Here is a 21,384-nt window from a genome sequence, read left to right on the forward strand (position 1 = left end):
CTTTTTCCTGCTTTTCTATAGGAAAAACATCCATCATTGTCTTATAGGCAAACGGAGGAATAGTAAATCTTATTTGTAGTGAATCTTATTTAAAGCCAGAATGTATGCCACGCTAATTAAAATGCGCCAAACTGAAGACAGACAGAGGAGAGATGATTTGCATTCTTAAAAAGTAATCAAGACAGAAACTTCAGATTCGAATGACGGTCACATACAGTGAGTGACAGAGAGACAGAGAGAGGGAGAGGAGGGGGGGAAGAGAGAGAGTGAGAGAGAGAGGGAGAAAAGCTGATTAACAGAAGGTGTGTATATAATGAAGATAGATGGAGGTGTAAACACAAGTAGCTGAGGCCCCGCGGTGCCGTCGTGTTGGAGGGGGAAACAGAATTATTAATAATTATGCATATTAATATTGATGATTAAGTGGTTGGTATTTATGGTTACTTCTCTAATTAGCATCAGCAGGACGCAATATGCTGCTGATTAATTTTGTACATGCAAATCAAGCGGCGAGTCTGCAGTGATGACACTGCACCTCTCTCTTCTCTCTCTCTCTCCCCCTGTCTATGATTTAACCAGCGTTACAGTGTGTTAACTTGCACAATGGGCTTTAGGGTGTGTTTGCTCAATGTCTTTTTTTCTTCTTTTTCAACTCAATAAAACAATGTATCATGTGATTTATTCTGTCTTTCAGGACGGGAATGGTGAACTTGTTAAAAATGTATCGCTAATATCCTGATTTAATTTGTGGATTTTTTTTTTTTTTTGATTATAACAAATACTTTTAAAAACACTACATCTGACTCCTGTAGATTCAGTGTCACCAGGTCAACACACTGAGGCCAGTTCAGTGTGTTGAGGCGTGTTCACACACAACAGTGACAATACATTAGATATGTTTACATATACAACAGATCACAGCTAAAATGTCCAAGTTTAAAGGAAAGACAATAGAAGAGAGAATTGGTGGATATCATGGACAGACACTGAAACAATATCATACAAGGCAATGCACTGCATCACTGGTAAATCTTCAGCCAACTACTTTTTTTTTTTTTCTTAATACTAAAAAATATATTGTGGTTTAAAGCTGCAATAATCAATATTTTTATACTATTATACTACATATAATAAATATAATCTAACAGCTCTATGGAGCATTTTAGTGTCTTTGAGCAGGTTGATTTATTTTACTACCTGCAACTTTACTATTTTGGTTCAGACTCAACTCTGTGTCCAGCGGCAATCAGCTGTTTTCAGAAAAAAAAAAAAAAAAAAAAAAGAAATTCTGGTAAACCTGTTTTACGCTTCCTGTACCTGTCCAGCAGCAAACAGCAGACAAACAAAATTAGCAAGTCGCTGGTGGTTTAGCATCTAGCTGCTAAACATAATTTACATTAAACATTTACTTAAAGAGCTAGTTGAAGACAAAACAGAGCTAAAAGCAGAGTTAACATTTTTAAGTCCATAGTCCAATATTCCTTATTTATTTTTATGGAGAGTAAACAGGAACAACTTTCACTGTTACAGAAAGGCAAGTGATTGCACTGACTCAAAGACGCTAGCAGAGCAGCAGCTAAACAGGAAGTGATGTCAGCACTGTGGCTCTCACTCTATGAGGATGCGTGCATGGCATTTTTGCTGCTATGACTTCGCACACATACCTACTTGCTGGTTTTTAATCATTTAACAAAACTCCCTCTTTTAATTTATTGCAGATATTGACTTGTGAACAATGAAATAATCCAAGTTATGAAACCGGTCATGTCAGCACAGTGAGAATGTATGAAGTGCTGATTGTTGGCTTTTGAAAGTACTTCTTACGCCAATAAATAATTGAACTGAATTCAAATGAACTGAGACCAAAAAGAAACAGAGGGAGGGAGGACAGTAATGCTTAAGTTAGATGAAAGGAAACAACAGGATCTTCCTCCACCTCCTTGTCCTCTTTTTATCCTCCATATTGTTCTATTATTACTTCAGGAAAAAAAAAAAAGTGAATACACAGGCAGTGGTGAGAGTGGAAAGCAGGGAGAAAAGAGAAGGCTGACCTTTGATAGGATTATAGGATTTGTGTTAGAACAAAGTGAGAAGGCAATATGGCAGATGTATTCTGTAAAATAGACTATTTAGCATTGAGACACTGTGATTGCAAGGAGAGCGAGCCAGTGGCAGAGAAAAAGGAGAGGATCACTGTGTGCATTCATACAGGCAGAGCGTGGAGTAGTTTGTTATTTAAATGAGGGGGGAGCAGGATGATGCCATTGTACATTTATTGGTGCACTCATCGATATTATACCGGCTGTCTGTGGGGACGTTCTCTCCTGAAAGTTTTGAAACAATTGGACCAGATTCCACATCATACACACATGGATATAGTTAATTATGACTCTCATCCCGGGGTTTTAAGATAAACATTTAAAGAAGGACACACAAAATACTTCTGATAGATTTGGGTTTAAAGACTGTCAAATCAGGAGATATTTAATAATATATCTGTAGATTACTGGCATATCACTCAAATGCCTGAGAGAGCAAGTGGTAAACAACGACGCAATGGAAGTTGAGGGGTGGGGTGGGGGGGGGGCACACAGATAGAGACACAGACAGAAAATAAAGACACAAAGCAAAAGTAGCAATGCTTTCATTCTGTCAGATATTCTTCATCCTCCGCTCACCATCTGCTGGCCAAAAAAACAACAACTCATCTCTCACTCTTTCCTAACACATACACTGCATACATACACACTCCCACACGCGCTCAAAAAAAACACACACACACACACACACACACACACACACACTGCAGTTCAACTGAAATGGGATTTTGGATTGAAGTGGCTTCAGTGCATCAGCATTAACCAGTGATTTAGGACTGGTAAATACTGGGTTTTTGGCATTTTAGATGGGAACGCTGGTCTGCTTTTATGGCTGATACTAATATAGTTTTTTTTTTTGATGTTTAATAGTGGTTGCAACAAACAAAGACCCTCAATATGGATGTTAAAGGAGTCATGATTCTGCAAAACACTGGATTACGTTCAACATTTTTTTGTTTGTTTGTTTGTTTGTGTTTTAAATTTAATGCCACCCATTTAAAAATTCTTGCCTATGGTTAATGTTGAGGAACTAACTATAGGGGTTTTGGTTCATTAAAAGGAAAACATAAATTGTGGGTCTGTGACGAGATATGAACTCCAGTCTCCTGCATTAAAGTCCGATGTGCTGCACGGCTACACGTCTAACCCTAACCCTCCACAAACTTACCTTCTTCCTCATCATATAAAAGCCCACCACTGCCTGCACTGGGACTGGCACCGAATGTAATTCCTGGCTGATCATTAACTTATGCTTTCTTTAAGCCAAATTACTGATTTTTATAACAACAAGGAAAATTAAAAGTAATGTAACCGATTCTTCACTTTGATTTCAGGGTGTGTTTAGGGAGAAGGATCCTTCATTTCAGTCAGAGAGCCTGCCTCATATTTAATGAAAGCTACATATTGACCAAACTAATATAATTTCCAACCCTCAAATGGATACACACTCCATTTATCTCTTTTTCACACACTCATGCTGTTCCCCCTCACTTCCTGACTGCCTGGTGTCGCAGCAAGACACTCCTATCTGACCTCTAAAAATATGGCGACAGCAGATTTGTGACTCGTGCTGATAACCAATCAGACGGCTCGTGTCGTGCAGGGCAGACGACCCCCGTCGAGCCTTAAATCACATTTTCTCTTCATCGTTCTCTCCCTCGGTCTCTCAGTCTTCTTTATTGCTTGTTGGCGATGGTTTTATTTGGTGCCGGCAGATAGTATGGTGAGTTCCTCAGTGGGCTATAGAGAGGCTGACAGCCTGAGAATCTGAGCAGATCAAAGACCAGGTTTATCTGGAACTACATCAGACCGGTGAATGGAATGGAATGAGAGAGTTATCTGAGTGAAAAATAAAATTAAGGCCTTTCGTAATATCCTCACACAGACCGACAGTAGTTCAGAGTCAGGACTGGTCCACTCCCCTACATATGCAGTTTTCAGTGATCAGAGCCGTTACACACCACACACTTTGATCCTGCTGCGACACGTGTCCATCTGCTCTACAAGCCCCATTACACACACGCACACACACACGCACACATACCCACCCAGCACCTACACTCATGTTGAAGCATGCATTCAATCATTACCATGCAGAGGCCAAAGTTTGGATCAATAAATAACACTGTCAAAGGAGGTTCTATGCAAACACAGACACATGCAGTTTGCAGAGAGGTGCTTAGCGATAGCTCGGCCTGGATGTGATCTCTGTTTCTCGACCCATCTCTTCATCTGACCCCAGCTCCTCTGCCAAGCCAGTCAGCTTCTGCCCAACCTTTAGCCAATCAGATGGAGCCTTTGACCCCTGCCAGGCCAACAGTGGCGGTAACACAGACTAATTTAGATATAACCACGAATCTGAGGTAAAGTAGGGTTGTGATGAAAATATTGAAATTAAGACATTTTGTCTAGCTTGTGTACCTTGCAATAATGGCCAGGTTAGTAAATCTATTTCTACATTTAGGAATCTTTTTAAGTATAAAGTGATAGGGCTGACAAGCCCTCCAGGGTGTGCTTGCCTGGTAAAGGCTGGGAAAGGCCGCAGCCCCCTGCAACACCCACAGAGGACAACTGGGAATACAGAGAACAGATGGATGGATATTTCTTTTCTCAAAGATCAAAACCAGAATACCATTGATGGGTTCGAGTGGAGTTTGAGTGTCCCATACTGATTAAAAAACATTTTTCACAAGGAGACAAAAGGGAAGGAGGTGAAAAGAAAAAAGTGAGACAGGCTCAGTCTGAAAACTCATACTCACTGTAATGACTGGGTTTGTCAATATCAATTCAAAATTTTGAAATACTGTATTTGCAGTGACTCAGTTTTTAATTATCTTTTAATATTTTGTAAAATAAAACTGGCTAAAAGCAAATATGAGTTTTCAGACCTTACAGAGCCAATTCCGGCTGTTAGATAATAGAAGCAGAAGGAAAACAAAGCTCAGAGTAATACTTGGAGTAGCATTCATTAAGCGCATTCTGCAGTTAAGTTAGTATATTACAGATTAGTAGAATTAGTAGTATTTTTTAGTAGAAAATGCTTCCATTAGTACATTTGGTGTTAGTATTTTTAGTATTTAGGTTAAATCATAGTTCAAGAGGACGGCAAAGAAGTGAAAAAAAAAAAGTTATTCAAGTAAAACAAGGCAGAAAAGGACGGGCAGGAAAGTAGTGTGTTAGTTTAGAAGGTATCACGGACAGAGAGCATGCACATGCAGTAATATACAGTCGCTACTGGTTTCATTTGACCACTTTGGCATCGCAGAGTCTTTTGTGTCTTGGAGAATTATAATATCCCTTTTGTACAATAATGGTAGACACAAGTGACCAGCAGCATGATCTTTTCTATTCATTATCTAACTGTGACCATGATATTTCTCCAGTCTTTACCAAGTGGCTTTAATGACGTGTATATAAAAATATATTGAAGTTATTATATTGAATCTGAAAGTCACTGTTGCAGACTGGGTTCAAGGCAGAAGTACAGTCAGTGGTCTGTTCAGAGCCTGGCAGGTTTCCAACTCATATTATTCTCAATGCTCAAACAAGTTTTGGTAATTGTAACTACAGATGAGTAATTTATAAACCATTTAAGTTTATTTAAGTTTTAGTCTATGACTTTATGAATAACAAAACATCCCAAAGCAAGGGTCCATTTACAAAGTTATTCTAAAGCAATCACATGGTCTTCATCAGATTGTGGCGTTTGCTCAGCAGATTGATCCGTTGACGTGTAAACTATGTAACTGTTGTGATTCTTCCCCAAGCACTTTTAGAACTTATTGTCCACATTGGCTCAATGAACTGTCATGCCTACCTTTAAACCAACATGGAGCAGTAAAGCTAATGAGTGGGCCTTGATTTGGGATTGTTTTGTCAAACTACCACTTTATACTCTCAGATGACTCTTTTCTTGGCAAATCTTTTCTCCCCAGGCTCTGCAGGCTGCTGCCTCAGGGCACTTGAACTTTTTTAAAACATTTTTTTATTTCAGTTCATGTTTTGCCATTGGCTGAATGAAACCAACAACAATTGCAATGTATGTCCATTGTTTGATTGATAGGAATCATCCTTTGAAGGATTGTACACTCAAGCTAGACTGTGGCTGTGGTAATGTGTAACATAATAAATGAAACATGCATATTACTGTGTGCATAATGGTTGGTGGCAAGTGGTGAAAAGTTGCAGACGCCTGGCACATAGCAGCGTGCCCAGATGGTCTTCTGTTGTCCTGGCCATGGCCAGATTAATCCGATCCCTGACACATCCGCAGAGCTGCTGTAAACCTCGCCACACCAACCCTGCTGTTGCCAGATCACCATAAGCATAGCATAGCTTCCATTAGCATCGCAGGCCGCTCTCTGAATAAATCATTATGCCAGCGACACTGAGCCAAATAAACCGGGAAGAAAACACACTGAACAATGGCACGGCTGAGGGAACCTCACAACAGCCAGGAGACTACTACACCATAATGTGAAGACGGTGCCAACACAAGGCAAAGAGTGGTTTCCAAACGGTGGACAGAGTCCTGGTGGTTTAACGACAAGATAACAACACTGGGTGTCTGTAATCACGCAGCTCGTAGCTGAAACCTTAGCCAAATCTTAAATGCCATTAGTCATGCTTAAATAATACTACACACCCACACGACCTGTTATCACAAGGACTCAATGTTTATCCAAAACTGCATGTATATAATTGTATTAGATAAAAATCTAACTGAGGCTGAATCAGCATTTATACCATTATAGGGCAGACATCCCCACTGAAGAACCGGCTGATGATGACATGCGGTATATATTGGAATTGAATAAAAACGCTCATTTAATCCATTCAGTTTGGAAAAATAAATCTGTAATCAAATAATAATAATGTCAAATATGAACCATTCTGATTGGAGCAGACGGCACGCTAATCAAAAGACAAATTTGGGCCAATTTCACACTAAATCTGACATGAAGTTATGGTCTCTGATCTGTTTGATTGTACTGCAATCTCTTGCAATAACAACTCAGATGTGGTAACTTTATAATGGTGAAAGGACACTCGGACTTCTTTGATCTTGGAGGCCACATTATCTCGCAATTTATCTTTCTAACTGTCTGCCGCCCTGTCCGTCCGTCTGTCCGTCTGTCTGTCCGTCCATCTGTCCGTCCGTCTGTCTGTCTGTCCGTCTGTCTGTCCGTCCGTCTGTCCGTCCGTCTGTCTGTCTGTCCGTCTGTCTGTACCTTAAAAAAAAAAACTAAAAAGCTGAAATATGTAGATACACTTTTTCTCCTCACTGATCGTGATTTTGGCACATGTCAGGAGGGGGAAGTAAGAAATATTGCAGCAAATATTACAACATATCTCAATGCTGCCTATTCACTGATCAAAGCTCCCTCTGCCCCAAAATAGCTGAGCAAATGTTTGAGCCTCACTTGGCTAATTTACAGGAGAACATCCAAGCGGCATGGCAAAGGTCTGTTGATGATACATTTGAACACACACACAGACACACAGAAGCGCACACACACACTCAAACACACTGTTTAGCCTGTCAACACTGACGTCTTGGAATCAAAAACAGAACCATATCTACAAAGCAAAACCTCCACACTAAAATCGGGTTGGTAAAAATAGTTTAATAAAGAGCCAAACAGCTACCAGAGGACTCTCAGTAAATCATTTGGAACATGTATACAGTTCATGTCATAGAAACACTTCAGTAAAATTACAATGAGCAATTGGGGGCCTCTACCATGCACCATGTTTCCTCAGCACATCTTCTGGTATCTTTACTGAAGAGAATGGAGAAAGTTTGAAGTGACTTTCACTCCTTCCTTTTTTATTCACTCGCTCAGTATCTGAACTTGTCATAAACTCTGAAAGCTTTAGCTCTATTTCTGGATCCTCCATCCATCCTCCTTTTGTATCGTGGAGAAATCCATTCCATTTCTTTCCACATCTAGCATGAAATTATCCAAAATAAAATGCAGAGTAGAGGACAAGAGAGGTTGCCAAGTGTCTCAGTAAATTCTGCATCGCTTTAAAGTCCGTGCACATAGGCGCAGCTTTGTAAAGAAAAAAGAAGTGTGTAGCCTAGTTATCAGGTTAAGGGAAAGCTGATCTCAACCGTTATCCATGGAGAAAAAGTGCAAATCCACAGGAGGGAGAGTAATTATTAGCCACTAATAAAGACTCAAGTAAAACATTTTGTTTAGGGTCAGACACTTCCTGTAACTTTGTGAACGAGCTGTGTCAGGGCTACGAGCGCGGCAGGATGCAGAGAGAGAGAAGGAAAGGGGGGAGAGGAGAGAGATGGCACAGAAAGAATAATGAACTCAAATCATTGGGGTATTTGTTTCAGGGAGAAAGAAATTAATAAGCATGAAAATAATAGTCCTCAACACTTAGCCAGCAGGAAATAAACTAACAGGAAAGAGAAAGACCAATTACAGTGTTGGGTGGGGGTGGGGGGGGAGAACAGGAAAAGAAGATATATGTGGGAGGGTTGGGAGGGTTGGTGGTAATATTTGAGAAGGATAAACATTAGGGATAATGCCTGTGTGAGAGGAAATGCTCCTCAAGCAAACACATGCGGTCCTAATTTGGATACAATTAAAACTATGCTAGCTGGATCCCGTGTCTGCGTGTGTCTGAGTGTGTACTGCATGCTGAAAAAAATGACACGCTGTGTGTTTTCTCTGTATTTGGACCATAGTGGGAGACTGCTTCACTCCAACCAAAGTGACAATGATAAAGCTAATATGTGTTTGAGCTTGTACAATAGAACAAACTTTTTTTAAAATTTTTTCCTCCGCTTGTCTCTGTCTTTTTCAGTATTAACAGGGCTCCACAAATACATTTAGAAGAAGTCCACATAGATAGATGATCAATTAATTACTCAGTATCTATCACATCAATCCAACTGCATCAGTACAATCAATTGTTTTTGACAATCCTCCATCTGCATCCTGTTCTGCCTGTTCGCCGCTCCTTTTTCCTGCACAGCCTTTTTTTCAAGCCAAGACTTTCTAGATGTGATCGTGGTGCTGAAAGTGGGGCAGAGTTAGAGAAGCAGTGCCGTGCCGTGCAGAGAAATGGACATTTTACTGGCCAGGTATATCTTAAAACAATCAGAGGCTTGATGAATTGGCTGAATGGCTGATGTATGGCTGGAATGGAAGGGTTATTTGGAGAAGGTTTGAGTCAGGGAAATGCACCTCATCAATCAGCATGATTAAAGGTTTTGGCTGGGCCAAAACAAACTCAACAATGTGAGGGTCTGGCCTTAAAGGCGTAGTCCCTGGGGAGGTATTGGATTCATGTATTGGCATACAGTTTCAGTCAACTTTTGTAGCTTTGTTCTTGTTAGAACTGCTGCGGTGCATTTTGGAGCGTCATCACCTTTTCTTATTTAGATATAACTGTTCAACAATCACTGTTATGTTATATACATTGGGGACAGAGGTGAGGATAGAGAACTGTTGGGGCAAACAACCCTTTCCATGAGAATATATTGACATTCCTCTAGCGCCCCTCAGAATAGCACCATTCTTCACTTGTCTGAATATCTGAATACTGTATCTGGATGATGGAGAATTTAGTTCCTCACGTAGTTGATGTGTTAAGTAAAACACAACCCACCCTGCAGCAGAGTGTACCATTATAAACCAAGGAGCAGCGAGATGACAAAGACAATAAATACTTGCCACCCTTAATAATGACACTTTGACAGCACTATACCATGTGTTCCATTAACACCCCGTCTGCACACTGGAGGAACTCCTAATTCATTAAACACACACACACACATACACACTTTCAAACATGCCCACAGACAGACACTGACAGTGGCATACTATATACGTGCCCCATGGCCAAATCCATTGTAGCCGAGGCCCTTAAACGATAAATACAGCTTTGCGTCAGCAGCTCTGCATATTTAAAGCCACTAATGGCTTCCTGCAAAGCACTCGCTCTCATAGACACACTCTAAGCCAAGGAGAAAAAATCACTGGCGTGAGGGTCGGGAGTTCTGTCAGCAGAGCAGCATCTCCAAGCGAACAGGTGCAGCAATGGCTGGCTGGGCAAGGTGGGCCACACACTTCAGCCAGTAGAGGCTAACCAGCTGGCTGGGGAACATAATTATGAGCCTGGGAGACAGCTGAAAGTTATTAATGAAGTAAGATGTTAACGGACTCCACACTGTTTTCTTGTCTCTTAATTGAGGATCTTAAAATTTCATTTTAAGCGTTTGGGTTCTTGTGACTAGAACTCACTTTAACTCTTTCATTCATTCTGTGATGCACGGTCATCTCTAGTCAGCACCTTAGGGATTTTAAGAAACCTGCCATTGACCTAAGGGGGTTTTCAAACGTGGGTTAATCCGAGGTTTTGCAGGCCTAATGTCATTCCCCAATGGAAGTCTGTGTGTCTGGTTGTTGAGCATGAAAGCAGACTCAGACTCAGGTGGGGGATGGTCCAGCAAAACTCACTACTTAGGTCCGCTACAAAATGCTGTCTGTGGTCAGGTTTGATTGAGCCCCTATGATGTCCAAAGAAATCCATTTGAAAGAGTAAAACCAACCTTTTCCAACCTTTCATCATGCACAGACACACCACTGCGCTAAACCTTCATCCAGCGAAAGACTGCATTGTTACTAAATGCATACGGACATCAAGTGAATGTAGCTACTGCTGCATTACGACACAAGCCACATGTGCAACCGTGACTAGTTAAAGGTTTAAAATTTAAAATGCAGAGAAAGAGTTTGTACGATCATTTATGTTCATAGAACTTGCACACTCACCAAGGTGACAAGAGTGACGTATGTGTGGTCATTAATATATGTCACACAATCAATTCACAGTCCGGAGGTTTCTTTCATTTGAAAACAAATCAAAGTAATGACCCCCCCCCCCCCCCCCCCCCCAGACTCAAGCAGCTTGACCCATGGTTTAGGCAATATCTCAAAACAAGCAGTGAGACAACGTTAGGGAATAAATGAGACGCATCATTTTTACTTCACTCAAAACGAGACTAAATGGCTCGTCTAGATGGCTTGAACTCACTTATATACTTACTAAAAACTGGATGACTGACTGGAAAGCCCAGCGGGTTCACACCTACTGTAGCTGAGTACACACTCCTTCCCTGTCACTCACACACACACTAACACACACACACACACACACACACACACACACACAATCACATGTTTGGTGAGGTAAAGCCGTATGCTTTTGTCCATTGCCAGGGGGGTAAACAAACTCATAGAGTCTAATCTGAGAGCAAACAGCGGCGCCTCATGTTAACCAGCAGGGATACAGTTTCTCTCAACACTATGAGGCCTGAAGCAGTTAAGAACTGAAGACAGAGACAGAGGCAGAGAGAGAGAGAGAGAGAGAGAGAGAGAGAGAGAGAGAGAAAACTCTTACATTGAGCTGGGGGTGCTGGCGTGTCCAAAATAATTACAAGTTATGAAATGTGACTGACTGATTGTTCTTGTGCTTTGTATTGTGTATCCTCTACTTTCCTTTCCTCCTCTTTTGCATTTTGTGACATCTCTAATGTATAATTGATAGATAGAATTGGTAAACACTAAGCTCAAAATATTCCAAACTAAAAAGTATTGATACTGACATTTCAGCACTTAACAGCAGTCTGTTAAAAAAAAAAGTCTGTAACTGTGAGTGTGTATATCAGTGTCTGCACGGTCTGTACCGGGTCCCCATCTCAATACAGCGCTTCTGCTCTGCACACTGGGACGACCTCCAGCCCCATCATGACCCTGAAAAAGGAATAAGTGGGTATTGAAAGGGAATGAATGATTGGTAAGTACAGATGATGGAGGGCTTTCTTTAATATCAAATTTTGTGGTTTTGGCAGGGATTGAAGGTTGCTAATGGGGGGGTGGAGGGTTGGAGGGCTTTAGTCACAGACTAACAGGCAGTTATATTTCTAAGAGACATGAACCACAATGGCTCAGCAGGCATCTGCAGCTGTAAAACGTCTACATAGTTTAAGTTTCTATTACCAGACTTCACCCTTGTGCATTCTTAAGTGCATTTTAGTAAATAAACACTCTGGACTTTAAGGACAAAAAATGTCTCCAATGATGCCCTTTTTTGAAACTGCAATTTTCTATCCTGCCTTATCATTACAGCATAGAATCAAGCATTTCATTTTATGAGGCTCCAAATTTGTACTTGTTACTATTTTCCACCACATGAAGCCATATTAAGCTTATGAAGGAAATGCATGCTATTTGCGGTGTCCTCTAGGGGCATTGCTGTTCTATTACGGCGCACTGTATAGGCCATTGGAATAAATATACTATTATTATTATATGTATATCAGTGTGTGTGTGTGTGTGTGTGTGTGTGTGTGTAAGGTGCACTTGTTTGTATACATGCGCCATGCAAATGTATGGTACGTCCGTATGAGCTGTGGTTCTCGTGATTATTATAGTGAAAATTTCACTCAACATTTTAGTAAATGGAAAAAAAAATTCATAACTAACCAAAGTGATATTATGTTAAAAAAAATTTTTTAAAAATGTATTCAGTGAAAGTGGAAAACAATATCAATATATAACATTTTTATGGTTATTCGACACATTTTTGTCCTCTACGGAACGCTGTGATTTTTTTTTTTCAAAAGGACGCCCAAAGCTTAATATCAAAGTCTTGCATCAGATTATATGCAAGTAAACGAACAAGGCGTTTCACGGATACTCAGTATTTGCAATGCAAACAAATAAATATAAATCACGTAAAACAGATCAGTGCCTGAATAACAGATGAGAGAATAGAGAGACAATGCAGACCACCTGCAGAGAACATTAACATCATGATTCACATTCTGTTTCCGCTATCAACATCTCATAGAATCGCGTTTAAGTCTTTTATGCTCATTCTTTATATGCACACACGGATACGCGGACGCACACACATGCCCCCAGACAAATGGTGTTTTAGTTGAGTGAAAGGCGGAAATTGCCCCATATCTTTATCCTGGTGTGGTTTAATAATAAAGGAAGAAAAACCCCAGCAACCAAAACAACATGGATATGAAATTGGTTCCTTCCATTCAAACAAATGAGAGCATAATGTCATTTAGGAATGAGGCAGCAAAGCTTTGTTTCCGTCATGTGTCACAGTATATACCTGCCCTCTAGGTAAGGCAGTGACATCCATACACAGGGGAAAAGGAATTAAGAATCAGAGTAATGAGAATAGATAAGATAGAAGGGAAAGAAAAAATAGAGACAGGAATGAAAAAAAAGAAGGGACAGAAGATTAGAGAAGACATCACCATGACAGATTAAAGGCTACTACATGTAAGAAAGCAGTGAGGAAGGGTAGATGCAAAGAAGTAGTGGTAACCAAGCCGCCTCGACCTGGCCCAGCAAATGTTTCAATGTTGACAATGGATATAAAGTCACAAATCACAACATCAGTGTAAGTACGTCATACTGTACAAATTGTGCGTGTTTGGAATTGTCCTTTACATCTGACAGATGCTTGTTGGATGATGTTTCTTTCTTTCTTTCAAGACACAAGGGCTGGTAGCATTATGCCCACAATATTTTAAACAACACCCGTTTGTATCATCCAACCTGTAATGAACAGCCATATGTGATAATCTGCCTGACAGGAAATGAAGAGTCTACTTTCCTAATATTACTCTATGAGAAAATAGGATGCGTAAAAAAAAAAAAAAAATCACAACCGAAAACCTTTAGGATTCAAATCCAGCCTTTGACTATAAACGTCTGAATCTTGATCAACAAAGCAGCGAGAGCAGACATCGGCTGCAGATGCCAGTTTGAACCAACAAGGGCAAAGACCAATGAAACCAAGTGAGGAGCTCAGGTTCCTATTAAAGAACCAACAGACTTGTTATCTAGGACCATGCAGTCATTACAACTGGAGGATGAGCAGAGCAATAGAAAGACAGAAAGAAAGAAAGAAAGAAAGAAAGAAAGGAAATCACTAGTTTTAGCAATTATGCTAAACTAAGCTCTCTGGAATATATCCTGCATCATCTCATGGAACCAGCAAGAAAAGACACAATGAATGAAGGGAAGAAGAAAGTGAGAACAATAAGACAAAAAAAAGAAAAGAAGTTAGAAAATAATTCTAGTGTTAGCACAGACTAAGCTAAACTCTGGAATGAAACCAGCAGCAACACCTGAAGAGATTGATACAAAGCGAGAGAGAAGTTGAAAAATTCAATGCCTACTTTTCGCCTTCAGGCCCGGCTAATGGAATCCCCCAGAAAGCAATGAAGAAAGAGCAGACACCAACAGCGGAACAGTGGTTGTGTATTACATTTTACTGTAGGATCCTTACCTAGGACGCCCAGCCGGTAGTTTACAGTTATGACAATCACATTCCCATAGCTGGCCAGGATGCTGCCATCAAACATATTTCCAGTTCCTTCCATGTAGGAGCCCCCGTGGATGAAAACCATCACCGGCTTAGGGCTTCCACTCTCCCTAATGTCTGAAGGAGGGGAGAGGAAGAGGAGGAAGAGGAGGAAGAGGAGGAGGTGGAGAAGGCAGAAGGACTGATTAGGTGACAGATTGAAGGTGACAGCAAGAAATGCAATTTCAGTCCTTTAGGGGGCTTTAGCCACCTCTTTAATTTTATTTTTTTTTTTCTGAGTAATCTTGGCACACTGGCTTTTTAATGTGGAGACCTTGTTAGTTTAAGGCGTCAAACCGTTCATTTTTCTACATGAAGGCCGTGACATGTTTGTGGTGATTGGAAAATGTTGTTTTCTTTATTTATTAACCCATTCTAAATTCCATATAGGTTTTAATGAAACGGGATATTTAATGTGGCGAGTTTTAATTTTCCTGCAAGCAATGGACTGTCAACATGCAAGAGTGGCAATCTAAACTGTCATACCATGTTGAGGTAAAACTTGGGCAATTAATCTGGAAGAAAATCTAATAAAAAATGGCATATTAGGCTTGACAATTTTATGAAAAAGCACCGCTTTATTGAAACTATAATTTGAATTCATGCTAACGCTCCATGGTTGTTTAGCTGTAGGGAAATGTTTGCAGAGATTTTGTGACTATAATGCATGTGAGAACATTTTTGGCCCCTGGGGGAAGTTAAACATAAGTGAAAATTGAGTGGAACACTTGTCTTTTTAAAGACTTTAATGTGCTTTGTTAATGTGAAGGATATGATGTTGATTCGGCTTTTCAATTACAGTTCAATCATTTCCATAATTACAGTGTAATAAGACACTAGCTACATAAAATATGTGGTAGATGAGTTGTCATGCTGAAATTACTTATATTACAAAACGTTTCCTTTACCAAATGAATATGTAGCTATATTTTATTATGTAGTTGCATATGTCAAGGTCAGGAAAATAGTTAGCTTGCTATTAGCAGCAGAACGAGCCGTATGAAAATGAATTACATCCGGCTGATTAGAGTGGAAAAAAAGGAGGGCTGTATTGTAAAGCTTTAGCCCTTGACGTCGTTTTAATACGAGTTGGGTGTGAGCTAAAAGGATGAGAGGACGTGGAGAGATCTAACAACATGCTGCAACCCACATTCAAAACACGGCTTCACTTTCATCTTCTGTATCCCAGAGATGAAGCTTTTCATCTTACTTCCTAACTCTCTCCATCAGTACAGGCAGCAGCACACATCGTTTATCCCACTGATGTTTTAACACTGAGGGACTAGGGTCCAGAGAGAGATCAGTAAGTCTATGGGGAATAAAAAATGAATCAAGCAAGAAAATAGAAAGCTTTACCTCTGAGATGAGAGAATATAAAAAAAAGAAAAAAAAAGAAAAGATTTTCAGTTGTAACGGGAGTAAAAGTGGCAGGAAGATGGTGTTTGTGTCTGGAAGTTTCCCTGGAGTGTCTGTTCAAAATACTTCTAATCCAAGGAGGTAGACAAAATAATATAAACACTTCAGGGAAAAAACTTTTAACAAGGAACTTTAACTCACATTAACAAACGCTGCTATGAAAGTGGTTCAATAATGCTTTTAAAATGTTTAAAAGTGTCCGTCCCTAATGTGCATCAGTGTGATTTCAATGATGAAAGAAATCATTACTTCACTATATTCGATTAATAAGAAAACTACTCAGGCAAAAAAAAAAAAAAATAGAACTTACCTTCCTTGCGTTTGAGTAAAAAATAAACATAATAAATTTCTGAGGAAGCAGCAGAAATAGGAAGCAGAGAGTAAATATTGGTGTGTCTGTATATTGGAGTAAGTAAGTGCCGAAATTGTTCTCTTCCCAACAACGAATGTAAAATAGACACAGCCTTAGAAAGAAAAAAAAAACTCAATTAGCAAAAGGAAATGGGATAAAAGAAAACAAAATATCTAGCAGGAAATAAAAATGAGGCACATCTAGGTGAAATGCTTTCTCCTTGTGTGTGTTTACTATGTTTGTCCCTCCCTCTGTTTCTATCACTGCAGAGCTCATTACATCACTTCTATCATTCTCTGTCCTTTGTAGTGTTTTTTTTTTTGTTTGTTTTTTTTCATAGTTGTTCTGCTCCCTCTGTCGCAGCAGTGGCCACAGTGTAGCAGCACATCATAACTCTCCTCTGGAAGGATTCCAGAAACTCCTGACAAAAAAGGTCAGGGGATTATGGCTAGAGTGTGTGTGTGTGTGTGTGTGTGTGTGTGTGTTTTTACCTTGCAGTACAGTTAGACTATGTGTGTACCGTGAGGGAGGGGTGGGAAGAGGGAGGGAGGGGTGGGAAGACAAAAGGAGAAAAAGATAAAAAAAAAAAGAAAGAAAAGATACTAGTAATACCAGTAATGGTGATGGTTATTATGATTCTGATAAGGACGGTGGTAATGTTGATGTGATGGTGATGATGGCAGCCATGACATGACAGTGGCAGTGGTGGTGGTGATGATAACTGACAGCCTCGATGATGGTGTTGAAAAGGATGACAATAACGGTGATGCTATCCACCACAACGATGATGATATTTATGATAGCGATGTTAGTAATAAATTCACATATTACTATGTAATAATAATAATCAACGATGGCAATGCTGACAATGATGGCGGCAACCATGATTTTGATGGCAATGGCAAAAGTCATAATGATTGTGATGATGGTGAATACTATGACAAAGAAGATACTGCTGATGTTAATTATGGTGTCAGCCACGATGATGATGATGATGATGATGATGATGATAGTGGTGTATAATATAATACCGCTGGCAACCATGATGGTATTGATGATGTCTGTGATAATATTGGTGACGGCCATGATGGTGATGATGTCGATAATGATGATAATGAAAATTATCCCACTATTGTGATGACAATATGGAAAATGATGAAAGCAGACAACCATGATGACGATCATTATGATGGTGGTAGCTATTATGACGATGGCAACTATGGCATTAGTGAAGATCATATCGATTATGTTGCCCAGGGCATTATGGTGGTGAAGATACTGTTGTCAATGACAATAACCATGACAGTAATAATGATGCTGATGATGGTGCTATTGATTATGATGATGATGGTGATGACAACCCATGACTTTGATAATGATGTCGCAGACAACAACGACAGCCCATGACACGTTGATGATGACGATATGATGGTAGTGATGACGGTGCAGGTGCCACGATGGTGGTGGGCATGATGTTGATATTGTCTACAATCACGACAGTAATAATGATGCTGATGATGGTGATGGTATCACCGCGACTTTGATATCGATGTTGATAATGTTGATGGAACATGCTCATGGCAATCACAATGGTAATGATGATGTCAGCCTTAAAGATGGCCAACGGTGGTGATGAACTTGATGCTAATGATAGTAACAGCTACAAGAGTAAAGATGGTTTTGGTGATTATAATGACATCCAGTGAGTTAAATACGATTAAAAAAAAAGAAGCATGGTAATGATGATGAAGATAAAGGATGATGATGAGGGTGAGGAGGACTTGTATGATTGAGAATATGACTTGCTGATTATGCAAATGCACCTAGGATCTAACCAGGTCTTCATATAGAAATGTTCCTTTTTTTCTTTAGAGCGAACAGAATATGGACGATTTTTTTCATATCGTTATACTCTGTGTAGGAGCTGTGTGATGCAACACCGTTTCCTGTGCGTGCGTGCATATGTGTGCTCAACTAGTATGACATGAACATATTAATTAGTTCGCATGGAGATACATCAGCACGGCGATTATAGCTGTCTCTGACGGTCAGTGGTAATGAGGTAAGATTAGGATAAAATTGTCTTGGCATTGGTTGAGCATTTGATGGATTTACCTGAATTTACCTGGATTTACTGGCAGAAAGAAGTCCCAGTGTATACACACACACACCGTTGAGGTTTTAAGTTTATGCAATCCAGCTTGCTCTCAGTATGGTTTCCTGGCATCCTTCATTGGCTGCCACTGCACGACTCAGAGCCAAAAAAACCCTCTAAACCCCAGCCTCTCCCTTCATTCCCCTAACTTATCAATTAATCCTCATTCGGCTGATTGCAGATTTCATCTCTTCCCATCATGTGCGGTGAGGTAATGCTGTATTCAAGGTGATTTCTGGAACATCGAACATTTACATGATTATTTGTAATGTCAATATGCCCTTTTGCTCCTCTGTTTTAAGTGATTTTAAATGAATACATTTTAAATAAAGGTTTTTGGAGCCAGATGGAAGCTTGCTTTAAGACAAGCTAAAATGAGATAGTCTTGTAGTGTGAGAACTAGGTTTAAGTGCAGGTGAGGGAGAGTTTGTCAGAGGATAGGTACCTTGCCAACATGGAGTAGATCATTGCTTCGCTGAGGATGAGGTTATGATCAAAGAGATTCAGGTGCTTTAGATTTCTGTGAGCAAACCCTGAGAGATGGCCCTGGGCTGTTTCGACAACTTTGGTATCCTCTCCCTCTGCCGGTGTAGAGGACTTATCAAACCAACAGCAGCCACGGGGAGCAGAGGTGGTTTTTTTGTTTTTTTTCATCCTGGCTTCAGCCCTTTGCTGTAGGGAGCAAAGCCGTGGGGACTCTCGGCAAAAGCAACAGGAAGCAAAATGTAGCCCAGTGGTGAACACCGACTCAAACACTTACAGACAAACGACTCCTGTATAATCAACACACCTGTGCTGATCTAACTCATTCATGTGCATTGCCACTGGCTTGTGTAAGATTATGTTTAAGCAGATGCGTAATAACATTAACTTCTGCCTTAAACACATTTTGCTTGCATTTGCAAATAAGGAGCTGATATTTTCAGGACCTGACATTTTGGCTGAACTAACACACACATGAAGGTTATAATGTTCATGTTTAGGTTGAAGCAGTTTCAAAGAGGTGTTGATTCGACTGTATCGTCACTTTGGAGGCAGTTTGCAGTTTCTGGTGCTGTTGAATTGTACAGCATTCTATGGGCAGGCGTTTCTATTACTTTGTCCACCCCATTTATAGTAATGAGTGTAGACTAAATAACAAAAATACCTCTGTATAATGCAATACAGCTCAGCGGCACCACAAAGTACATTCTCCAATGCTATCATACACTTGACTCAACACCTCTTTTCACAAAAAAACTGAAGATGATAACCTTCATGAAAGAGGATGTCTTGCAGGACTGTTGCATTAGACAGCATTAGTTTTAACTAGGTCTACCTAAAAATACACTGCCAACTGACTGCATATGTGTATTTGAAAAGGTTGGTCTGCACTTCTGGAGCTGAGTGCACGAGCTGGGCGTGTGCCTGGGTGTAACGTTACGTCCGACTTAGAACTGTAAGCTACGACCAACTCAAAGTTATGACTAGTGCACCATTTAGACTTAAGTATGGAGCAGGTGTGGGTTGGATAGTCAGACTAGTCGTGTCCATGGTAATAATAACAGCAAAAAATATCAATCACACAACCAAGGGGCAGAACAATGATGGCAGCTTGCCATCCATGATCAGAGAAACCCACTGGACGTCTATTCGTGAGCTGACTGAGAAGCTTCTCCCCTCAACGACAGCATCGGACAGAAACACGGGGACTCTCTCCCCCGCCCTGCAGGTGCTGATTGCGCTCTGACTTTCCAGCTTGTTTGCAGGTAGAAGGTAGAGTTTAGTGTGTTGCTTAGCAACAATCACCACTTTGCGTGTATTCACGTGAACGCGCATCGTAAAGACCTGGCACAGCTACGGCCGAGGTCAGTCAGGTTTGGTGCACTTACTGTAAATTGGAATCACAAAGTGGGGAGTAGCTAAGACCGCCATAAGAGTTCAGACCTACTTTCTTTACGCCCAGCTGGTGCGCTCCGCCCCAGATGCTTAAAATATGTTCTGTTTGTTTTTGATTGTGTTCCCACATCTACTATCCATTCCCTGTGATCTGAATGTGGCATGAGTAAGGAACTCATTATTGTACCACTGCAAAATGCTTTAGGTTGTAGGTCAGAGTGGATGGTTGAATCTACAAGAGACCATGCCAGCTGCAGCAGTGAGCTACTCTGTAGTGAACTCTTTGTTTTCTGGTTTCAAGTTGGTTGATTTAGTTTTTGCATTTTACTTTAATTGTGTGATTACAGGTCAGCTCAATCCTTTCATGTTGTTATGGGTTTCAATCAAATATTAATTGCTACATTTCCGTTTGTCGGGTAGCAAGTAGTCGTGGTAAGGGAGGTTTCACTTTTACTGTATGTGATATTATGCTGCATCAAAGTTGAAGTTGCGAGGGAAATGTCAGCAGTTGGAGCCTCTAGGTGAGCCTAATGGAACAAGGTAGCACAATCCCCAGTTGATCTTTTATGATCCTTCCCTCAGTTCCAGGATTGCCCCCTTGCTGTCAGCAAAATCTATATCCTTGTACCCTCAAAGTAATATATCCATAGTGTATAGGAAGATTAATATCTCCCCTGTATTGCTGTATAATACTTTATATAGGGTACCAGGGCCCCATAAGAGCCTTGTAGATACCACAATTCACAGCATCTCCACTTCTGTGTACACACTTAACCACTCCAGCAATATTCGTTGTAAAAAAAAAAAAAAAGGAAAAAAAAAAGAAAAAAGTGGAGCTTCTAACAAATCCTCAGCTCTCAGGGACTTTCCTGTTTACATCTCTATTCCCAGCACAAAAGGATTACAAACACCAGCTTTACTGAGTATAAAGAGATTGTAAAATCCAAGGTTTGCTGGGTGGGAGTGGTGGGGAGGTTCGGGAATGTCATCACTGAGTTTGCATCCACAAGGCGACAAGAGGTCAAGAGGCAAGAGCATCAAGATCCACTGGGGTGGGGGGGGGG

The 21,384-nt window shown here is 40.4% G+C and overlaps 1 protein-coding gene across 1 annotated transcript in view; it reads right to left on the bottom strand.

Moving 5' to 3' along the window:
• The window catches only part of nlgn1 (neuroligin 1), a 188,848-nt gene extending 174,283 nt beyond the window's left edge, over positions 1-14,565 (bottom strand). The window contains exon 1 of the mRNA XM_023429204.2: positions 14,445-14,565. Within this exon, the coding sequence (XP_023284972.1) occupies positions 14,445-14,565 (121 nt within the window). The remainder of the gene's footprint in view (positions 1-14,444) is intronic.
• Between the last annotated feature and the right edge of the window lie 6,819 nt (positions 14,566-21,384).

This window comes from Seriola lalandi, unplaced genomic scaffold (genome assembly GCF_002814215.2).
Source record: "Seriola lalandi dorsalis isolate HSWRI2012SDOR001 ecotype SW California unplaced genomic scaffold, Sedor1 jcf7180002054890, whole genome shotgun sequence".
Taxonomy (NCBI): domain Eukaryota; kingdom Metazoa; phylum Chordata; class Actinopteri; order Carangiformes; family Carangidae; genus Seriola; species Seriola lalandi.